This window comes from Eptesicus fuscus, chromosome 22 (genome assembly GCF_027574615.1).
Source record: "Eptesicus fuscus isolate TK198812 chromosome 22, DD_ASM_mEF_20220401, whole genome shotgun sequence".
Taxonomy (NCBI): Eukaryota; Metazoa; Chordata; class Mammalia; order Chiroptera; family Vespertilionidae; genus Eptesicus; species Eptesicus fuscus.
Genome location: NC_072494.1, coordinates 44,085,837 through 44,102,349, shown reverse-complemented (window position 1 = coordinate 44,102,349; position 16,513 = coordinate 44,085,837). Strand labels below are relative to the sequence as shown.

Sequence of the window (16,513 nt, the reverse complement as noted above, 5' to 3'; positions counted from 1 at the left end):
GAGGGGAGTTTCCCTGCTTTCTCCTCAGCAAGTATTTTGAAAGATGGAAATGAACATGAAAATCATACATGTGACTGCATCCGAAAGTCTGAGAAATACCCAAAGAGCAGGGAGTCTGGGAGCGGTCCGGTCAGGTTACAGGTCAGGCTGTCCTCTGACGGGCAACCTTTTGAGCTCGGTGTGTCAAACTTCGCCAAAAGACTGAGCATAACTCGGGTAGTGTGTCACTTTGAGGAAAAAACATTATTTCGCAAATGTTTCATCCTCAGGAGCAGCAAATGTTTCATCCTCGGCATGCAGCGCCTCAGCGGCCGCGTGTCATCAGAAATGGCTACGCGTGTCAGTGCTGACATGCGTGTCATAGGTTCGCCATCACTGACATAGTCGATGATCTCTTAGCAATCACACTAATTTTATTTAATCCATATTTATCAAGGTTGCAGACTTGCTGGTGTGTGTGTGTGTGTGCGCGCGCCAATCTGAGGACAGAGCCCTTTTCCTCGTTCTCTCTCTCTTTTTTGGTGTGTGTGTTAATCCTCACCTGAAGGCATTTTTCCATTGCTCTTCAAAGAGAATAGGAGGGTGGGGGAGAGAGAGAATCTATTTTAGAAAAACACATGGACTGGTTGCCTCTACAAGCGCCCCGGCCAGAGGTGGGAGCAAACTTGAAACTGAAGTACTTGCTCTTGACAGGGAATCAGGGCGGCTCTCTAACCACTGAGCTACACTAGCCAGGGAATCAGGGTGGCTCTCTAACCACTGAGCTGCACTAGCCAGGGTCCTTCTCTTCTTTTTTTTTTTTAAAAAATATATTTTATTGATTTTTTTACAGAGGAGAAGGGAGAGGGATAGAGAGTTAGAAACATCGACCAGGATGTGCCCACAACCAAGGTACATGCCCTTAACCGGAATTGACCCTGGGACCCTTCAGTCCACAGGCCGACGCTCTATCCACTGAGCCAAACCGGCTAGGGCAAGCCCTTCTCTTCTTGATAGGAAGCCACTCTGACACTTCTCTGAACACACCCTTTCCTCCCTTAGGTCCAGCCTGCTTTTCTTACAGGTCCCACATTCATTTCCCCCTCTTTCCTGGGGGAACACAGAGTACATCTTCCCAAGGGTAAATGGTGCCACCTCGTGGCCAGGAGTACAAACACAGTTTCAGGTGTGTCTGTCCCGGCTCCGCGGCGCTTCCTGACCCTTCAGATTCAGACGTGCATCCTCCCCTCCTGGAAGGAGTGGAAGGTTCTGCAGAGACTTGGAACCAGGGGAGCAGCGGGCGCAGCAGCTCGTCCGCCCCCTGCACCGGCGCCAAGGCCTCTCCTGCCGCCGTGCCTTCTTTCCCGGCGGTGGCGGTGGCGGTGGCGGTGGCGGTGGCGGTGGCGGTGATCTTGCCTCCTCTGTCCCAAGCCCTTCCTTGGTTTCCGGGTCCCCAACTTTAACAAACATCCTCTCACAATCACCCGCACTCCTGTCCTGAATTCTTTCCGCCGGAGGCAAGGACCCACACATTCCAGCCGGTGCTGGGCAGACCTGCCTCGTCCAGGTGCCACCTCGCACCCCCTCCCCCCAATTCACCCCAGGTCCCCTCTTCCTTCGGTGTCTGCAGCTTCTCCCTCTCTCCTGATACTTCCCCATACGTTTAAAAAGGTTCAAGTCTTTCCTGTTAAAAGAAATAAATAAAAGAAACATGTCCCCCAATTCCAGGTTTCCCTCTGGCCGTGGTCCCTTCTTTCCTGAAAAGACACGGGATTGATCCCTTAAAATACACAGCAGTGGGCCGGCCGAAGAGGACCCCGCCCGCGGGAACTGGGCGAAGGAGAAAAAGGGAAAAACAGCCACCGAGAGGGGCTGCAAACGTGAGCTCACAACGTCGGAGGAATGCTTTCGTACTTCAGATGCACGATTACGCGGCTCATTCGGCCGTGGAGCCACCGCTTCGAACTTGGCTGCAGCTGCTTCGCGGGAAGCCCCGGAGCCCGACTCCACCGGGGGAGCCGCGTCCGGGAGGCGATCCTCCTCCGAACGTGGGTCGCGGGCCAGCACCCAAACAGCCCTTTCCCGGGAGCGCACTTCCGCCGCCGGCCGGGTCCTCCGAGGGCGCTGCTGCGAAGCTGGCCTGGCGCGAGGGCCGCTCTAGCCCGCCCACTCGGTGGCGGACGCGGGGCCGCTCTAGCCCGCCCACTCGGGGCGGGAGCCGGGCTGGGTGCCGCGGTGTCGGACGCTGCCGCGCGCGGCGGAGATGCTGCAGGTGCGGCCCGGGCTGTACCTGGGCGGAGCGGCCGCCGCGGAGCCGGGCCGCCTGCGGGAGGCGGGCGTCACGGCCGTGCTGACGGTGGACGCGGAGGAGCCCGACCTCCGGGTGGAGGGCCTGCGGCGGCTCTTCGTGCCCGCACTGGACGGGCCCGAGACCGACCTGCTGAGCCACCTGGACCGCTGCGTGGCCTTCCTGGGCCGGGCCCGCGCCGAGGGCCGCGCGGCGCTGGTGCACTGGTGAGCGGGCGCGCGGGCAGCGGGCGGAGGGCGGCCCTGCCCGCATTCACTCACGGATCCATGGGTTCCTTTGGCAGCTTTTTTTTTTTTTTTAAATGTTTTTATTGTTTTTTAGAGAGAGAGAGGGAGGGAGAGGGGAGATAGAAAAATCGATGAGAATCATCGATGGGCTGCTTCCTGCACGCGCCCCATCGGGGACCGAGCCGTGCCCTCCTGGTTCCGGGGCCCCGTCAAGGCTGGGCTTTTGCAGCTCCCGTTTTGGGGGGATCGTCAGGTGAACAGACAGGGTCCCGGCGGTGACGGACGCCGCGGGGATGCACCGGGAAGCGCCGGCTCCCGGAGGAGCTTGTGTTCGGGAGTCGGGGACGTGGTGGTTGGTGCAGCGGAGTCGGGGAGAGACGCGTCCATGAGGACACTCGGACCCGAGCCTTGCTCAGGGGAAGGAGCAGGCGGTCGCAGAGGCGGAGAGAGTGGCCATGGGGATGGTATGTAAGACCCACAGTTTAAATTCATGGAGTCAGTGCAGCAGGTCGTGTTAGGAAGGACGTCTGGGACCGGATCTGGGGCCCTTCACGCCGAGAGCGAAGGAGTCTGGAGTTGTTCCGAAGCATCAAAACCTTGGAGATTATCGTGGTCGGATTTGGACATATAGTACATTCACATGGTTCAGAATTTAGAAAGAATAAGGAAATAAAGGAATAGTTATTTTGCACACGGGTAGTATTTCAGAAGCAAAGAGTCTGAAGCAGACAAGTGGACCGGAACTTGGCCATAGAGGGGGCTGAGGTTTTTGTGTGCTTTTTGTCTTAATCGTTGCTGTTTGCTGTTTTAAGTCATGCAGGAGTCAGCCGCAGCGTGGCTGTAGTGACTGCTTTTCTGATGAAGACCGACCGACTTACCTTTGAAAAAGCCTATGAAAACCTGCGGACCATCCAACCAGAGGCCAAGTGCGTTCTTTGTGAGAGGAAACATTCTGTTTCTGTGGTGTGATTTCACTTATTTCAAGAAAACTTACCTTTGTTTGTCTTTCCAGGATGAATGAGGGTTTTGAGTGGCAACTGAAATTATACCAGCTCATGGGATGCGAAGTCGACACCCGCAGTGCAATTTATAAGCAATATCGTTTGCAAAAGGTTACAGAGAAGTATCCAGGTAATAATTGCTCGCATGTATTGGGACCTTTCTAGATGCTTTTATTGTTTAAGTGTTCTGACACTAAGCACTTCAGGTGCATTATCTCACTTTCCCAGCAATCCTTTGAGACAGGTCCTTTTATTTCCTTTTGAAACTGTGGTTTAGCAAGAAATACCTTGTTCAGGGTCACATGGATTGTGAGTGGTGGGGTCTGGGATTTGAACTCAGGCAGTCTGCCAGAACCCAAGGGCTCTCCTACCACATCCTGCTTTTTCAACACTGGGTGCTTTTTAAGAAAATGTCTGAGGTTAGCACTTGTTGCCTCAATTTGCCATTAACTGAACTTTGTCTGAAAATGCGGAGTGTAACCAGTAGACACATTGTCATTGTCATTGTCATGTAGAGCTGCAGCGCTTACCTCAAGAGCTCTTTGCTGTTGACCCAACCGTGGTTTCACAGGGATCCAAAGAGGAGGTTCTCTACAAATGTAGAAAGTGCAGGTAAAATATTTTGTATTTTCTGGAGATTTTATCTGGTCTCAGCAGCTGAAAAGTATTGAAAGTTTCAATTTATTAAATCTCTGTGGGGAGAATTTGTTTAGTTGATTACTATAGACATTTCAAATTCAAATCTGCTTCCAAGAATGTAAATTCTTAGTAGTAAAGCAATCAAGTTACTTGTAGAGATTACTGAAAATTAAAGTAGTACAATCAATACCAATTATTTTGCCCTTTAAGAAATAACTGCACATTTAATCTATTTTTTTTATTACTTTGGAAGTCATTAATGTTTTTGTTTGGAGGTTGCAGGAGGTCTTTATTTCGAAGTTCGAGCATTTTGGATCATAATGAGGGAAGTGGTCCCATAGCCTTTGCCCACAAGAGACTGGCGCCATCTCTCGTGCCCGTCACGGGGAGCCGGGCTCAGTGCACATCCTATTTCATTGAGCCTGTGCAGTGGATGGAACCTGCCCTGTTGGGAGTGCTGGATGGGCAGGTGAGGACACACCTGATTTTCTAGTTTCATGAAATCATCTATATTTTGTTCCTTGTTGCATTTTAAGCCACATTTTATCTAGCGTTTTACTCCATCTTAACTACTTTCTTTCTGAAGATTATATCTTTTTAGTGTAGACAAGAATCTATCAAAAATTTAACAAAAACCAGCTGTTCTAAACTAGTGAGCCACTCTGCGTGGGTTTGCATTGATGGCAGCGGGTCCCCTGGGCCGGGAGCAGCAAGCTGTGGCTGGAACCATGGCCTGGCCTCTGCCTGGTAGGCTGCAGGTATTGAAGCAGGTTGTACAGTGGAGAAAATAAAATAAAATAGTGAACCACTTTTGACTGAGAGGTGTTAGTCTAAGTTCTTTTTAGTGCTAAAAATACATTAGAAGAAAATACAATAGACTAGTTAAGCATTTTTGGGTTTATCTATTTTACTAGAGTATTAGTTTGTTTTGTTTTTAAATAGGCAGGAATCTGAGGCCTAACTATGGGCTCTTAATATCAGAAATAGAACATGAGAATCCTAACATGCTTTCCTGCCCTTTAGCTTTGATTGTTTTAGTTTGAAATCTTAAGTTGCAGACTAAGTCAGCACACATGCCACATCCATGAAACATTGTATTTCATGTCTCAAGCTTCACCTCTCCCCCTGGTGCTGGAATCAGTCTGTTCCTCCTTGGACCTCTCAGGGCGGGGCACAGCGTGCTTCTCATTCTTAACAGCTATTGTAGTAAACTGCTGTCCTCTCTTATCCCGTCGCTCAGATCTGAACTTCTTGAAGGTCGGGCCCATGTCCTGTTTCTCTCTTCCTTGTTGCCAAAGATAATTGTTCTGTACAAAAGTGAATGAATGAAGTAGGGAATTTGCTTCTTGTTTCAGCTCCTGTGCCCCAAATGCAGTGCCAAGTTGGGTTCTTTCAACTGGTACGGTGAGCAGTGCTCCTGTGGCAGATGGGTAACCCCTGCTTTCCAAGTCCACAAGAACAGAGTGGATGAAATGAAAACGCTGCTGGTTCTGGCATCACAAACAAGGAAAATGTGAACTTGTGACATTTGATATCTGAAAGAGAACTTGCCGGATGGGACCTGCTGCTTGCTTCTGGTCACTCACACGGAGTGCCTGCTGCTTAGACTGGCAGCATTTCATCTGAAATGTGAGAAGAGGAAATCACTTGATGTGCCTTGGACACTGTTTAAGTAGACTACTTCATATGGAAATAAAACCTTTTTTTCCCTTTTAAACCCTTACCCAAGGATACGGTTTTTTTTATTGATTTGAGAGAGAGAGGAAGAGAGAGGGGGAGAAACATTGCTGTGAGAGAGGAACATGAATTGGTTGTCTCCATACGAGCCCTGACTGGGGATCAAGCCTGAAACCTAGGTATGTGCCCTGACCGGGAATCAAACCCTCCTCCCTTCAGTGCACAGAACAATGCTCCAGCCGGCTGAGCCAGGGCTCAAAACCTCTTAATCATGTAAGTTATACTTTATTTGATAATAACATCTATAACCAGATACTTCCTCTGTTTCTGATTTTGAGAATCTTAAGTGATCTTAAGATCTGGATGAACAAAAGTATGTAAAAAAGTTAGAAACTATCATGTTTAATTAGATATTCTTTTATTTCTAGAAATCTCTCTTTAGAGATATTAGTAAATCTACATGTCTGGATTTTTCTTGGAAATGTAGATGGAAAGGCTATGAGGAAAACACTGCCTTGGTGTAGTTTTTCTGTCACTGTTCAGGAAGCCCAGTTATCTAAAATGTTAGAAAAGTGTGTTTAAGACTCCTTATTTAAAAAAAATGTTTTTACTGATTTTAGAGAGAGGAAGGGTTAGGGAGAGAAACATCCATTTGGTTGCCTACCACACATGCCAGGGATCAAACCCGTGACCCAGGTACGTGCCTTTGGACAGGAATCCAACCCGAAACCCTTCAGGGAGCAGGCTGCGCTCTCACCAAGCACCCACACTGGTCAGGGCAAATAGAGATTTTTAAAATACAAGACTGCTGTATAAAAATCAATAGTTACTCTACCCCAGGAGTAACTGAATTAAAAAACTGTGTAAATCAAGACTGTAAAACTATTAAAAGGAAATTAAAAAAGATCTTAATGACCTCAGGAGTGGGAAGGGTTTCTTTAACAAGATACAAAAAGCAGAGATCACAAACAGAAAGGATGCATAAATGTGACTTCGCTAAGATGAAAGCTCACAGGATACTAGTGAAACACAGAAGCAAAGACCAGTGCTGGCCTAGATCTGTCTGTGGCATATGCCCCAGTGAAATGAACAGGCAGCTGTCTGCAGAGGTACACAGGATTGAGAGAAAATTCAACAGCAAATCTTATAACAGATAAGAATGGGAAACCCTCAGGAAAGGAAATAAGGTTTAATAAACACAAAAAAAGATGAGTCACGACTCTGTCAGAAAAATGTAGATTACAGACACACCCTTCACGGTGGCAAAGAGTGTAAAGTGTGACCGCATCTAGTGTTGGTGAGAATGGGGAGCAAAGGGAACCCGTCACTGCTAGCCAGGGTGTAAATTGGTGTAATTTGGCAAATATTAATGCTCCTCTATGACCTGGCGCATGTCTTAGACATGCTTGCACATGTAAATAAGGAAACTCATACAAGGATATATTTTGTGTAACAGTAAAAAATTGAAACAATTTAAATGTCAATCAGGGAAAGGACGAATTATATATATATATTTATACACACACACACACACATATATATACACACACACATATATACACACACACACACAATATATATATATTCAAATAAATACTAAAAACAGTTCAAACACATCAACAAGTAATGTTGAATGATTGGAAAATAGAATATGATACTTTTATGTATATTAAAAACCCCAAACAACACCATATGTATCTACAAACATTTAAACATATAAAATAAAAAAAATGGACTTGAATGAGTCCTATAATATTCATAATAAACATTGCCTATGTGGATGGGGGGAAAGCGGAGCTCAACTTCATAATGTTAAATTTCTTATGAAAAATCTGGTGGAAAGGGAAAATATTAATACTTGTTTATTTTTGGTGGTAGGTGCACATGTTTGTTTCATAACCATTGCCCCCCCCCCCCCTTTTGTTAATCCTTATCTGAGGGTAATTTTCCACTGACTTTAAGGGAGAGGGAGAGAGGGACAGAGCATCTCAGTGAGGGAGACACAGGTTTGGTTGCCCTTGGCCGGAATCAAACCAGGACCCTTTGGCCCGCAGGCGGCGCTCTCTCCACTGAGCCAAACGGCTAGGGCTCTGCCCCTTTTAATAGAAGGTAAATTAAAAACATGATGGAGTGCAGTCACGGTGGCTTAAAAAAGTGTCTGTGGTGGGTACAGCATAGAGAACTCTTGCCGGTTTTAGTTTAGTTTTTATGTCAGTTTTTGAATTTGCAGTTGGGTGAGAATAAACGTTAGGAACGTCATCCAGATGAAAGCTGTCAGGTAGCCGGTGATGGCGGAGGTCACGTTTCCTAAGGGGCCCCACGCCTGTTTCCTGGGCGGGGCCCGGGCTGCGCGCAGGTTGCGGTGATGAAATCCGCGGTACGCGCCGGCCGCCGCGGAGGCTTCTGGGACGCGCGTGCGGGCTCGGGGGCGTGGGGAGCCGGCGCTCGGCGCGGGGAGACGTGTCCTTAGGGGGCGTCGCGAACGCCCGCGGAAGGCGCGGGGACACGAGTCCGGTAAGGGGTTCTCGGAACGAACCGGCACTCGGGCGCAGTGTGGGTCGGGGTTGGTGATATTTCCCGCACTTGATCGATTTCCGTCCTGGAAAGGCTGGGCGTGCACCCCGTCGTGGAGGCGCGGGGGACTCGTCCTCCCGCTGTGGCGCGGGCACTGGCCCTCCGCCCGGGTCCGGGAGCGTCCTCTCCGCGCCGGCCCGGCCTCCGCGCCGGCCTCTCTCACGCGGGTCTGCGGGGACCCTGGGCGCGGGTGGCGGGGCCTCGGGAGCCGCCGGACCGCGCTCGCAGCTGCGGTGTCCTGAGACCTGACGAAGGGAGTTCGGGGAACCCGCCATTGTTCAGAACGGGCATCACTTTTCCCTTTTGGTTTTTAAAAAATACATTTTTTATTGATTTCAGAGAGGAGGTGAGAGGGAGAGAGAAACATCAGTGAGGAGAGAGAATCATTGATCGGCTGCCTCCCGCACGCCCCCCGCTGGGGTCGGCCCGCAACCCAGGCCTGTGTGTGCCATCGACCCAAGTCGAACCTGGGACCCTTCAGTCCGAAGGCCCACGCTCTATCCACTGAGCAGCACCGGCCAGGGTCCTTTTGGTGTTTAATTTACAAGGCTTTTAATCACAGTTGGCATTCAGAGTTACTTTCATTGGTTTCAGGTGTGCGCACGGCGGTGGTCTGTAGGCGGTGGCCGGACCTGGTCACCACGGCAGCGGCTTTGCTCCTCAGCTGGAGCGCCGTCGGTACCTGACTTCACGGACGCACGATTTCCCTCTTTTCCCTCTTCAAGCCGCGGACGGGAGGTGCGGCCGGCGCGGACGGGAGCTGTCAGATCGCCTCGGCCCAGGACGTCAGTCCGCTTCGTGCGGGACCCGCGCGCAGTGAGGCAGTTTGTCCGCGTTCGGCCACCGTCGCCCAGGCGCTGCGCTCGTCCGTCCGCCCGCCTCCGCCATCCCGCCCCCGCGTGGGCTGCCGAGTCCCAGGGCTCGGAGCGTGTGCCTGGGGCGCGGGCGGCGTTGCCGGAACGATGGCCTCGCCCTTTAGCCCGGGGCTCCCTCCGAGGCCGGACGAGGATTGGGGTAAGTGGGTCCGAGAAAGGACCGGGCGGCTCGGTTTCTTCCTCCCCGCCCGCGGCGGTGACAGGTGCGGACGGTCTGCCGGACGAGGGCTTCGCGCGCTCCCGTCCGTGCCCCCGAGGGGGCTGCCGACTCCCGATGGCAATGGCCGGCGGTTGTCACTGTCCCCCTGGGGGCGACCAGGAAGGGATTTTGTGGGGCGGGACGACGTCGTCCAGCGCGGAGGGCAGGAGGGCCTCGGTGGAGCGTGGGACGGGGTGGCTGCCGGACTGTGTGTGCGTGTGTGTACGTGCGTGCGCTTGTATGTACCTGTGTACATCCGTGTGCACGTGTGTATGTATGTACCCGTGTATGGGCACGTGCGTGCTTGTGTGTACATCCTCGTGAACATATGTACCCGTGTATGTGCATGCGTGTACCTGTGTACTTGTGGGTGGGCTTGTGTGTACCTATGTATACATGTGTGTACATATGTGTATGTACCTATGCATGTGTATGCACCTGTGTACGGGCATACACTTGTGTGTGCATATGTACACCCATGTGTGTCCGTGTACATGCATGTGTGTGTCTGTACGTGTATGTGTGGGCACTTGTGCATACCTATGTTCACCCATGTGCATCCATGTACCTGTGTACATGCGGTGCTTGCGTATGTGTACCTGTGTATGTGTGTGCACATGTATATTTGTCAGTGCATGTGTTTGTAAGTGTGTGCACTTGTGTATGCGCACATACACGTGTGTGTAAGCATGTGCGTGAAAATGAATGTGCAACAGATGCTCGTCCTGCAGCATCCACTGTTGCTCTGGGCTGATGTCTGTCTGTGTAGCAAAGAAGTAGAGACGCTCATCTGGATGGACCCACAAGCCCTGTAGTCCTGACTGTTCTCCAGCTACAGCTGTAGGTTTCCTTGCTAGCATAGTTCCTTTAGCTGCTGGCGGGGGCGGGGTGGAGAGGAACGTGCTGGGGCCGAGGGTGGAGAAGGGTTGTCATCTCTAGAGGAACATTATCACTCCTGGGAGTGTGAGACCTGATGCTAATACAATGGGCTTTAGTGGGAGTTGGGATTGTGTCGGTCCTGGAGTGGCCCTGTGCTGAGCCTACACCATTCACCAGCTTTGGAATTTGGGGGAACCCAGAGCGTCTTCGTCTTTCCTCTTGGACCGTCATTCTCAGTAGCAAGAGTGGAATCTCAATTCCATTTGTTGAACTGAAGTCCTCACTTGATTTTCCAAAGGCAGAACTTCTTTTAAACTGTGTACGGTTAGAGATTTATTTCAACCGTTGGGTAGATTTTCTATGAGTTGCTGGAGAAACTTTAGACCATCTACTCCAAGAATATTTTCCCAAGCTAAATATAATAGAAATAAGAACAGTTGCCATTTATTTAGCATTTTATTGTCAGGTGCCCTGCTGAACTCTTGCATGTATTATCTTTTTTAAAAATATATCTTTATTGATTTCAGAGAGGAAGGGAGAGGGAGAGAGAGATAGAAACATCAGTGATGAGGAAGAATCATGGATGGGTTGCTCCCTGCACGCCCCCACTGGGGATGAGCCTGCAATCCGGGCATGTGCCCTGACCGGGAATGGAGCTGTGACTTCCTGGTTCAGAGCTGGACGCTCGACCAGAGTCACACACACCAGGCGCTTTATCTTATTAAATCCTCCCAACAGTCCAGTGAGGTTCTGTTATTTTACAAGTGAGTGAGCCGAGGCTGAGAGAGAATGAATGTTCGGTCTTAGCGCTAGAGAGAAGCAGAAGCAGGATCCGAACCAGGGTGGTCTGCCGCCCAGGCCTGTGCCCCAGGCGGTGTTCTGTGCTGCTTCCCTGAACTACTTCTACCGACTGGGCTCTTACCAAGATCTCCCAGTTATGTTGGTCATTAAGACTTCCCTCAGCTGGTAAACGACCACATATGCATGCTGTTCCCTAAGCTGTGACTGGGCACTTCCTGGGAGCATGTGTTAGTTTTCTTCCGAGGCACAGGCTGCACTTTCCCGACTGATCCGCACGGTTGGCCCCTGGTCACGGCCCCGCCCTGAGTGTGCCATCCCAGGCTTTCCAGGCTTGCTTTCCAGCCTCACCAGTCCCCTCTTGTTCGCACTTTAATTCTGACTCCTTAGGGGCTGTAAGTAGGATAGGTCTGTAGGCACTAGAAGGGAACGTTTCTGTCTGCTAGTTTGTCAGTAGAATGTGCGTTTTGTTTCTGGGAAGTACGTATTTGACTTTTCTATTAGAAGCTGACCAGTTAAACTTAAAGGGTCAGATTATATAATTAGTACTTCTTGTGACCCTGGCAGCTGAGTAATTTAACAGAGTTGATGAGCTCAGAACAGCTGTGATGGGGGTGCTTTTCCTACTTTAACTTGAGTAGTGAAATTTTAGAGCGAGATTTCGAAAACATTTTCTGTGAAGGTCCAGATAGCAAATACTTTGGGTCATGTGGTCTCTCTCGCAATTCCTGGACTCCAGCATGACAGCTTTACTGTGAACACTGGAATTTGAATTTCACAGTTATTTATTTATTTATTATTAAATAAATCTTTATTGTTCAGATTATTACAATTGTTTCTCTCCCCCCCCCCCCATATCTCCCCTCCTCCCGGTTCCCACCCTTCCCTCTGCCCTTACCTCCCCCCCTCGCTATCCTTATCCATAGGTGTATGATATTGTCCAGTCTCTTCCCGTACCCCCCACACAGACACCCGCTTCCCCTGAGAATTATCAATCCACTCCCATTCTATGCCCCTGATTCTATTATGTTCATCAGTCTATTCTGTTCTTCAGATTTTTAATTCACTTGACTTTTAGATTCATTTGTTGATAGGTATGTATTTGTTGTTCATAATTTTTATCTTTACTTTTTTCTTCTTTTTCCTCCTTTTAAATGATACCTTTCAGCATTTCATGTAATACTGGTTTGGTGGTGATGAATTCCTTTAGCTTTTTCTTATCTGTGAAGCTCTTTATCTGCCCTTCAATTCTGAATGATAGCTTTGCTGGGTAGAGTAGTCTTGGTTGTAGGTCCTTGCTATTCATCACTTTCAATATTTCTTGCCACTCCCGTCTGGCCTGCATAGTTTCTGTTGAGAAATCAGCTGACAATCGTATGGGTGCTCCCTTGTAGGTAACTAACTGTTTTTCTCTTGCTGCTTGTATGATTCTCTCTTTGTCTTTTGCCCTTGGCATTTTAATTATGATGTGTCTTGGTGTGGTCCTCTTTGGATTCCTCTTGTTTGGGGTTCTGTGCGCTTCCTGGACTTGTAAGTCTATTTCTTTCATCAGGTGGGGGAAGTTTTCGGTCATTATTTCTTCAAATAGGTTTTCAGCGTCTTGCTCTCTCTCTTCTTCTGGCACCCCCATAATTCGGATGCTGGTACGCTTGAAGTTGTCCCAGAGGCTTCTTACACTATCTTCTACTTTCTGAATTCTCTTCTCTTCTTGCTTTTCTGGAGGTGTGTCCTTTGCCTCTTTGTATTCCAAATCTTTGACTTGATTCTTGCGTTTCTCTAGTCTGCTGCTGGGTCTCTGTATAATATTTTTTTATTTCAGTCAGTGTATGTTTCATTTCTACTTGGACCGTTTTCATATCCTCGAGGGTCTCATTAAATTTATTGGCTTTTTCCATGAAATTCTTGAAAAACCTTATAACCGTGGTTTTGAACTCTATGTCCAGTCGTTTGTTCTCCTCCATTTCTTTTGTTTGGGATCTGTTTCCTTGCCTCCTCATTTTCGCTGCTTCCCTGAGTTGGTAGGTTAACTTTGTGTCCTATTGGTTCAACGGGTCAGCCTCCCAGTTACCTGAGGCGGACGCTCTTGGTGCACCCTTTTTTAGACTGTGTGTACAGCCTTGTTGTAGTTAAGTCTTGATTGTTGTTGGTGTCACTGGGAGGAATTGACCTTCAGGCCAATTGGCTGTGAGGACCCGCTGTATCTCAGCCCTTCCGCGTTTGTTCTTTCTTTTTCCTTCTTAGTTGTAAATCTACCATTCAGCCAGCTTCCCCGTGGTTCTGGGTGGTAGACGCTTTGTCTTTTAGTTGTATTTTTGAAATTGTTGTGCGCGGCACAGTTTAGTTGTTTAACTTTGCCGCCATCTTGGTTCTCTGCACACAGTTATTTTATTTATTTATTTATTTATTTATTTATTTTTTAAATATATTTTATTGATTTTTAACAGAGAGGAAGGGAGAGGGATAGAGAGTTAGAAACATCGATGAGAGAGAAACATCGATCAGCTGCCCCCTGCACACCCCCCACTGGGGATGTGCCCGCAACCAAGGTACATGCCCTTGACCGGAATCGAACCTGGGACCTTTCAGTCCACAGGCCGAGGCTCTATCCACTGAGCCAAACCGGTTAGGGCCACAGTTATTTTTAATGCTTAATCGACTTTATCTTTAGTACAGTTTTAGATTTACGGAATAAATAAGCAGATAGTACACTGAGTTCCATGTTACAATCCTCCAACCCCCATTGCCTTGTGTGAGTGTAGTACATTTACGGTATTAGAATTGATGAGCCAGTAACTAAAGTCCATAGTTTACATTAAGGTTTACTGTGAGTTGTCCCTTCTGTAGATTTTGACAAATGTGTAGTGTCATGTATCCACTATTACAGTGTCATAGACAATAATGTCACTGTCCTCAAATACCTGTTCTCCTCTCACCCCCTCCCTTCTTCCTGGGCAATCACTGGTCTTTTCGCTGCATCTCTAGTTTCCAGAATGTCTTATAGTTGGGGAGTGGGGAGAAGAGGGAGGAGGTGGAGGAGAGAGAGGAATGAGAGGGAGAGGGTGAGGTATGGGGGAGAGGGGAGGGAGAGGAAGATCTCTTACGAGGCCACAGTCCTATCAGATTGAGCCTCACCCTTAGGCCCTCATTTAACCTAGCTGCTCCCTAAAGACCACCTTTCCCCGTCCTGCGGGGTCTTCTAACGGGGGTACCGAGGCAGCGCACCTAAGGGAATGAAAACAGACAAGGGACGCAGAGAAAGGAGGCAAGACAAACGGGTTTCTGATCAAGCCTCGAAATTTTATTTTTACAGCACTCCTTATATGTGGTTTCTAGAAGGGGGGATGTCTTAGGGGAGATGGGGGCTGAAGGGATCATGTGGACTTAGATAATTAACTAAGGTTGTGAAGGGGGCTGACTAGATAAAGAATTTGGCAGTTAAAGGGCAACTATGGAAAGAATGCTTTGTTTTCAGACGAGAGGAGGTGGGCCTGGTTTCTGTGAGTTTCTGTTTAGATAACTTGCTAAAGGAAGGTCAGAGTTAACCCTTTGATCAACTCTTGGCTCCTGACATCTCCTCCATCTCTGTTTAAGAAACGGGAGCGGGCATTAATCGACCGAGGAGACATTGACCTGGTTCCTCCCGTGGGCTTTGCATACCCACTGTGTGTGGCTCTTGACACCTTTTGGGGAGGAGAGGCAGAGCCATTATTTTATCGATGTCAACCTCTATGCAAACCAGGTATACTCTCAGGGAAATCCAGAGGAGGTTGGAAAATATCCCAACCTTCCCTTGCAATGCTTTGCTCTGCACCCGGTTCGATACCCATACCTCTGGCTCTGGCTAGAGCGTAGGTAAGCATCCCTCTGGTTAAGATGCTGTCCCCGTAGGGAAGGAGCGAGTCTGGGTCCGGAGGTGCTCGTGCTCTTGGCAATCCGAGTCCCACCTATCGGCCATTTCCAGGCGTTGATAATGAATCTGAATGGGTTTTGCTAAAGCTGAATCTATTTGCTGTTTTACGAGGTCAGTTATTTTTCTAAATGCCCAAGGGCCAAATGTAAGAATAAGGAGAAAACCAACAAGGGGACCAAGGATGGGGAGGAGGTAGGGGAGGAGTCCATTAAGTCCACTCCAGAGCGGGTTCTCAAATAGCTCTTTTCGTCTCTTGACGAGGTCTTCTTGTTCTTGTCTCGGACGATGCCAGACTTGTTGGCGTAGAAGCAGCATCGTTCCTGGGGGCAGGACATAGGGGCTTCTCTGGGTCCATTGTGGTGACAGACATAATGCTCTGGCACCCGAATTGGCTGCATTGCTCCTTCTGAAAAGATATAAAACACAACCTCTTCCCCACATTATTACTGAATCTGATAAAACTCTTATCTGGTTTATGATTCCTTTCACCTAGCTGACTCAGTGGAGGCTATTGTACAGGAGGCCTGATGCCTTTCACCTGCTTTACAATCCTTTGCATTAAAATTTTTTTTTTTTTTTAAAGTATAAAAGGTTTGACTGAGCCTCTTTAGAGGTGACACATAACACCTATCTCCCCCTTTTTGTTTTAATAAATGATTTTAAGAGTACGATTGGCTCTTTCCACAATTGAGTAACATCTATCTTGTCAATTTGATTAGGTTTAAGTCCTCGGGGATTTACCCCCTAAAGTTGGCACAGAGAGGTGGATAACACATTGAGGACATTGCTTCCAATAAAACATGGACATTGTCCTTCTCTAATAACATTTTAAAGGCTGAAAATTAAATGAAAAGTTCCTCTGAATTAGTGTGCCCTATAGTAGCTGTTACAATAGATTTGGTCATACTTACCACATAAGCACTATTACTATAGGTTGATGGGCTCTGTAGCAAAATCTGTTAAGGTATAAATAAGAGCTTGTATTTCTACTGAAATATAAAAAGCTTGAAAGATATTTGCTCTCCTGCTGCAGTAGATCCAGCCTTTCTAGAACTGGATCCATCTATAAAAATGGTTAATGCCTGAGGTATAACAATTTCTTTTAATGTGGCAGTTAATACCATTCCCTGTGTTAGAAATAAAGCAAGACCCTCAAGTCAGGGGTCCTGGTAAAAACACAAAACATCAAACATTGACTTATATGCAGAAGGGTGTGCACACATGGTCTGGAAGCATGCACACCGACCTTCCTTGCCCTTGGTCAACCTGCAGCAATGCACAGGTGCTGACTGCTAGCATGGCAAGGCATCTTCACTATTTTTATTTCTGGATTATTTCTCCTATTTTCAGGGGCCACTGCTTATTCTGTGGCTGCAGTAGTCCTATCAGGTCCTCTCTGAGATCTGTTGTTGCAGGAATCCATATGGGCTTTGGAGTTTTCTGGAAA

The 16,513-nt window shown here is 48.4% G+C and overlaps 2 protein-coding genes across 5 annotated transcripts in view; both read left to right on the top strand.

Moving 5' to 3' along the window:
• The first annotated feature begins 2,170 nt into the window (after positions 1–2,170).
• DUSP12 (dual specificity phosphatase 12) lies at positions 2,171–6,144 on the top strand. Its single transcript, XM_028127784.2, has 6 exons — positions 2,171–2,493; positions 3,327–3,440; positions 3,527–3,645; positions 4,031–4,127; positions 4,437–4,623; positions 5,510–6,144. Exons 1-6 carry the CDS (start codon positions 2,243–2,245, stop codon positions 5,669–5,671), a joined length of 930 nt encoding a protein of 309 aa, XP_027983585.2. The 5' UTR covers positions 2,171–2,242; the 3' UTR covers positions 5,672–6,144.
• A 2,113-nt stretch (positions 6,145–8,257) lies between these two features.
• The window catches only part of ATF6 (activating transcription factor 6), a 157,689-nt gene continuing 149,433 nt past the window's right edge, over positions 8,258–16,513 (top strand). For all 4 annotated transcript variants that reach the window (XM_054712282.1, XM_054712281.1, XM_008153159.3 and 1 more), the window contains exons 1-2: positions 8,258–8,345; positions 9,000–9,419. In XM_054712282.1, the coding sequence (XP_054568257.1) occupies positions 9,368–9,419 (52 nt within the window). In that variant the 5' untranslated portion in view covers positions 8,258–8,345; positions 9,000–9,367. The remainder of the gene's footprint in view (positions 8,346–8,999; positions 9,420–16,513) is intronic.

Bases quoted from the DNA above. Each gene is read 5' to 3' on its own strand.
- DUSP12 (XM_028127784.2), top strand. From the start codon at position 2,243: ATGCTGCAGGTGCGGCCCGGGCTGTACCTGGGCGGAGCGGCCGCCGCG. The intron at 3,441-3,526 runs GTGCGTTCTTTG...TTGTCTTTCCAG, and splicing joins ACCATCCAACCAGAGGCCAA to GATGAATGAGGGTTTTGAGT. The intron at 3,646-4,030 runs GTAATAATTGCT...ATTGTCATGTAG, and splicing joins GGTTACAGAGAAGTATCCAG to AGCTGCAGCGCTTACCTCAA.